This window comes from Pinus tabuliformis, chromosome 2_2, assembly GCF_031772625.1.
Source record: "Pinus tabuliformis cultivar Carrire ecotype Pingquan chromosome 2_2, CPIR1, whole genome shotgun sequence".
In the NCBI taxonomy this organism is placed as follows: domain Eukaryota; kingdom Viridiplantae; phylum Streptophyta; class Pinopsida; order Pinales; family Pinaceae; genus Pinus; species Pinus tabuliformis.
The window spans coordinates 972,445,638-972,452,075 of record NC_142300.1 but is presented as its reverse complement, the minus strand read 5'-3'; the positions used below and the strand labels follow the sequence as shown (position 1 = coordinate 972,452,075).

Here is a 6,438-nt window from a genome sequence, read left to right as displayed (position 1 = left end):
TCATGGGAACTGATTCAAATAAGTTCTACTTACAACACCTAAAATTTTAGTTAGAAATAATGTATCATATTTTGTTGAAATTTGATTCACGTTCTGCGAATGAAGATGCCATCATTGAACTCCTCAATGATGAACATGCTAAATTTGAGCTGCAAAAGCTCTATATAGTTCAAAACCTCCAAATAGAGCTTATTGGGTTAATCTTTAAATAGTCTTAAAACATGAGAAAAGTAAATATAATAATGTACACCCACACTCCTCCAACTATAAGGCTATATTAATATGGCTTGAATTAGCAACTTAACAATAATATAATGTTCATTGTATAACCATTTTTCAATATGCAAAGACATGTAAAGTGAAAATATTTAGCTATATTGTAGGATATGTTAAGGCATGGAGAGCATATAACTATGCAAAATTGTTTCTTCTGTGGCATAGATGTCATTTCCCAAAAAAAAAATTATAGTTCGAGTGATGAAGAGAAAAGTGTAAGTCACCATAAAGAACCCCCTCCTAGCTCAACCAATCAAAAATCCCTAAGTATTCCTTTAATCAATTATAGGTATCTCACTAGAACAAGGGCTAATTTTCCTTAGAGAGCAAGCTTTACAAAGTGAAATAGAATGCCCACAAAACTATGAAGGTTGACGCAAGACATTTTTATTATGTCCTAACCAAAGGCTCCATAGCATTGCCCTAGGCAATTATTTGAGCCCCTCTAGGGATCCATTCTCAAAAAAGAAATTTAAACATTCTAGAATGCATTTTTTCTTCCACAAACCATGTGACTTTACTTAAGATTCCAAATCAATGCAAATGAATATGGTATATTAGTACTGGGGAAATAGGACATAATTTCTCTCTGCAACATTACTGCATAAAACACACATAAACAAACCATTGAACCCTTGCGTGAAGTTGATCACAAGTTAGCACTTAGTTCTTTAGAATGAGTTAAAAGAGAAAGATGCCCTTAAAAGCAACTATTTTTTATTTATTTTTGTATTACTAGTTATACACCAAGTTAATTACATATTAACACGTAAAATGTTGTGTTCCCAAACAAAATCATTTGCCTTGTTACTTATTCTGATACTGTAAAATAACCTTTTTTAATTCATAAATGAATTTGTTATATATTAATCGAACTCTAAACCCAAATGAAAAATAAAAAAACCACCCTCGTTTTTATATAATAAAAATATCCAAGTTAACTTATTTAATCAAAAATACAATTTTCAATCTCCTCTATAATATATATAAACCTGCAGTCTCATCTAAACAAATACAAACTCACTTTCTATCCAAGATTCTCTCCAAAATGTTTATGGACAACCAAAAACCCTACTTCACAAATCAACTTAACTAAAAATATATTCATCAAATATATTCATCAATTATATATATATATATACCCCACATATACACAAATATATATACTCCACATATACATATATATATATATATACCCGACATGGACAACCCAAAAAACCAACGTTACAAATGATGTTATTTAAAAAATTCTAAAATATAATGCTCATATATTTCAATATTAAATTTAATAAATTAAATTCCAACTTATTAAAGATATCTTCCATAGGTGTACATATGCATATTAAATTTTAATAATTTAAATTTCAACTTAATTAAATATATTTCCATCAATTCTATAAATATAAAATATTTGTCGCTTTCGTGTTTTTGTCATATTTTTTTGGGCGCTTGAAACGTCATTGCTCATGGCATGTATCTTAGCCTTTTGCCTCTCAACGTGTCAAATGCTAACCTTGCGATTCAGTTAACATATGCCTAGAACCGTTAGTCATAGTATAACATTGTCCAAGTATTACACGTCCACATATGCCCTACATTCATTTGTCAACGCGTCCAACTCGTCCAACCCAGCAAATATGGTCACGGTGTATCATAAAACGCGAGAGGTCGTCATATACAAGTAATTCATTTCCTTAAAAAACAATATTTCCTCATGAATATTCCCTATATGCCCTACAAGCATTAGTCATAGTATTACACGTCCACATATGCCCTACATTCATTTCTCACGCGTCCTGCTCAGCAAATATTCTCACAATGTATTGTGAAACGCCAGAGGTCGTTATTTACACGGAATTCTTCAGAGGATAAATAAAGAGGAAGAGAAGGATCAGAACACTGAGTTTTAAGATTCCACTACCTGTAGATCAGTTAGCCAGTAGCTGTGGAACGTCGTAGCTCACAATCCAACAATCAGATGGCTCGTAATCCAGAACCCTTGCATGCTCTTGTGTTCCCATACCCAACGCAGGGTCACATAACTCCTATGATGGAGTTTGCCAAGAAGCTTGCTTCTAAAGGTGTTACAGTCACCTTCGTTACCACGGACCACAGACACCAGCAGATCACTAAAGCTCACACTCACAGTGCTGAACAAGACGATCCTATTGAGCACGAAGCCCTTAATCTTGGTCTCGATATTCGCTCTGCTCAAATCTCTGATGGATTACCTCTGGATTTCGATCGGTTGGCCAGATTCAATGATTTTGTGCGCTCTGTGGATAATATGGCAGGAGAGTTGGAAGAGCTTCTTCACAATCTTAACAAGGTGGGGCCTGCCATATCGTGTGTCATAGCTGATAGTTTTCTTCCCTGGTCATTTGAAGTCACAAAGAAATTAGGTATTCCCTTCATTTCGTTTTGGACACAGCCGACATTTCTTTACTCAATCTACTATCACTTCCATCTGCTGGAGGATCTCTATCACTCTCTTCACCAAGGAACTGGTAAGGTTTCTACTAGCTTTAAATAGTTTTTCCGTTTGAAATCCTGTTTATAAAAACTTGCAGATATATCTGAGCCCGTCCTCATCAGTAGGCAAGTAGTTTACTCACAACTGAATCTTGTTTATTTTTATTTCGAATTTTAATACTCGACAGTGGGACTTGCCTGCAGCTGATGAAGGCACCATCTCCATTGATTATATTCCCGGCGTGCCAACCTTAGAAACAAGAGATCTTCCTTCCTTCATTCGTGAGACAGACGCGGGCTCAAAGTACATTCTTGATGTGATGCAGAGGTCCGTTCAGATGAGTCGCGAAGCAGATTGGGTTCTCGGTAATTCTTTTAACGATCTCGAAAGCAAGGCAGTGAATTTAAAGCCTCCGGTTTTGCATGTAGGCCCGTTGCTTCCATCGGGTTTTCTGAACGGTGACCATTCGAAGGACATAAGTGTTCGAACGAGCATTTGGACAGAATATGACTGCTCCGAGTGGCTGGATGCAATACCTAATGCTTCTGTTATATACGTTTCGTTTGGGAGTATGGCTCGTGTGACTAAAGCTCAGCTGGAGGAAATAGCGATGGGTCTCAAGGAAAGCGGACAGTTCTTCCTCTGGGTAGTTCGTCCGGACATAGTCTCTTCAACAGTCTCGGAGTGCTTACCAGACGGCTTTCTGGATGAGATCAAAGGGCAGGGGCTCGTTGTTCCATGGTGCAATCAACTGCAAGTGTTATCCCATCCCATCGTTGCGGGATTCATTACTCACTGTGGATGGAACTCAATGATTGAAAGCATAGCTGGTGGAGTTCCCATGATAGGTTTTCCATTTTGGTCGGATCAATTCACCAACAGCAAGCTCATGGCCGATGAATGGAAAATTGGATACAGATTGAGCGGAGGTGGTCAGGGGGGAGGGAAGGGACTGATACTGAGGAAAGATATATCTAGCACCATCAGAAAATTGTTCAGTGACGAAGGGATGGAAGTAAGGAAAAATATCGAGGCTCTAAGAGACAGTGCAAGGACAGCAGTGCGAAGCGGAGGATCTTCTGATAGAAACATTGAGAGCTTGGTTGAAGGTTTGAAGGGAAGCGTATGAGTAAATAACTGGAAGATAGTGAACCATCTCAATAAGTGTTATCAAAACTAAAAAATTGTTATAAATCCATGCTTTGTCCTATTTCAATGCCGTGATTTACATTGCCGTATTAATGCCGATACTCTTATGAATTGTCAGCGTTTCTCTGATACTTGATAGGCCGAGTTGAATATGTATGTGATATGAATCTATTTATTTTTTCTTTGAAAATTCAGATGCCGTTAATAGTGTTACCATTTCTGAACAACAATTTAAGATTAAATTTTATGATATCTTTTGTAATTAATCATTTTCATGGGTTCCTGATGTATCATACCCTTTTCAAAATCATAACTATAACACCGTAAGAATATTCGTTACAATTTCATTTCTTTATGTTAAGAATATTCATTATACTTTCATTATTTTATTACTTTATCTTAAGCATATTCACTACACTTTCATTACTTTGTCGTAGGAAAATAGATTTTAAAATTATATTTCTAAGAGGAAACACCCTTTGACTTTTATATTTTAATTTATGAGATCTCATTCCTTACTAAAACACTCTCTCGTGATATGCAAACAAAGAAATTTTCTCTTTCTATATATAGACACGAAAATAAGGAAATTTCGTGTGCTATACGATATCTTAAAATAATATAAACTGGATTCCCTGTAATATATATATATATATATATATATATATATATATATATATATATTATTTAAACTGGATTCCAGGTAATATATATATATATATATATATATATATATATTATAAATCATAGTAGAAGAAGGTAAATAAGACATGACTGATATGAATTACTTTACACAAATTTTATTTAGTGCCTCATGAAAGTCCATATAAAAATAAAGTTTTATATTTTGTTGAAGTTTGATTCATTTCCACCCATAAGGGTGTTATCAAAAGTTTTCCTGGTAGAGTTTATTTAATTGATTATAAAATAATATTACAATCTTTTTCTCCAATGGTAAGGGTTATTAATAGGGTTTGAATTAGAAATCTAACAGTTATTTAGTATCCATTATATAACAATTATAGAATATGCAAAGACATCCAGAGTATAAACATTTGGGGATAATCTTGGATATGATAAGGCATGGAGAGCATATAAGCTTGAAATTTTTTTCCTTCCATGATATACATATCTTTTCCGAGGAAAGAAATCATTTTCTAAGAGATGAAATGTAAAACCTAAGTCACTAAAAATGAACTTTTGGCTAGACCCATCAAAAAGGCCCATAGGATTTCCCTCTATCAATTATAGGTATCTCACTAGAAAAATGACTAATTGTCCTTAGAGAGTAGCTTTGAGAAATTGAAATATAATGCCCACAAAACTAATAAGGTCAAGGCATGATCTTCTCTTTAAGAAATTTTTATTATGGCCCAACCAAATACCCCATTCCATAGTAATAAGTAATTATTTGAGCCCCTCGAGGGATCATTTCTCAAAAAATACTTTAAAATATGCTACATTGCCTTCTTTCTTCTACAAATCATGTCTATTTACCTAATATTTCAAATCAGTCCAAATGAATTTAGTATATTGGTAGTAAAGAAATAGATGACAACTATTCTCCACAACATTGCTCCTTAAATTACACAACCAAAAGTTTGAATCCCCGCCTATGCATCAATGAAAAGTTAACACCTAATTCTTCACAATGAGTTAAAAGAGAAAAATACCCTTTAAAGAAGCTATTATTTTTCATTTTTTCCCATTATTAATATACCCCAATCTAGTTGCATACAAGAACCTAAAGTATTAAGACACCCTTTAAAGAAGCCACTTTTTTTCTATTTTTCCCATTATTAATTATACCCCAAGCTAATTACATACAAGAACCTAAAATATTATATACCCAAAAAAACTCATTCTATTTATTCCCCAAGCTAATACATTAAAAAATATTTTTGAAATTCATAAATAAAATTATTTAATATCAATTAACTTTCAAACCTAAATCAAAAAGCAAAAAACCACCCTTGTCTCTATATAAAGTGAACTTTTTAGATTCATAAATAAACTCTATATAAAGTGAACTTTTTATATTCATAAATAAAATTATCTCGGGTGAAGCTATCATTTTGATTCGTGAGATCGAATGTTATTCATTTTGCACATTTACCAATGTGGTTGATATACACCGATAGGCGTATATAAAGCATATATGCTAATACAACCACATTTCCAATATGGTTCATATATGCGGATAGGATTATATGAACTACATTAATAATTATTATGTGTATTTTTTAAAACACCAACTATTTATCATTATTAATAGCTATATAAATAATAGCAACCATATTCTTATATATTTATATATATTATTATATGATTAATATATTAAAATATGATGATTATTATATTATAATTGACAATAATATTATAATAACAATATTATAATATATTATAATTATTAGTACATTATTATAATAATAATATATGATGCATTGCAAAACATAAATAACATTAAAGATATTGTTACTTCTAAGTTCAAAGAAAAAATATGGTTTGAGAAAGATTTAGCGGCTAAAAGAAAATTAAGT

General features: G+C 32.7%; 1 protein-coding gene across 1 annotated transcript; it reads left to right on the top strand.

Moving 5' to 3' along the window:
• Positions 1 to 2,254: 2,254 nt before the first annotated feature.
• On the top strand, positions 2,255 to 3,878 carry LOC149196489 (UDP-glycosyltransferase 86A1-like). Its single transcript, XM_089403750.1, has 2 exons — positions 2,255 to 2,783; positions 2,953 to 3,878. The coding sequence occupies exons 1-2, from the start codon at positions 2,255 to 2,257 to the stop codon at positions 3,876 to 3,878; spliced, it is 1,455 nt and encodes a 484-aa protein (XP_089259876.1).
• The last annotated feature ends 2,560 nt before the right edge of the window (positions 3,879 to 6,438 follow it).

Excerpts from the sequence above, each read along its gene's own strand:
- LOC149196489 (XM_089403750.1), top strand. The coding sequence starts at position 2,255 with ATGGCTCGTAATCCAGAACCCTTGCATGCTCTTGTGTTCCCATACCCA. Across the intron at positions 2,784-2,952 it reads CTCTCTTCACCAAGGAACTG|CTGATGAAGGCACCATCTCC; the intron begins GTAAGGTTTCTA and ends ACTTGCCTGCAG.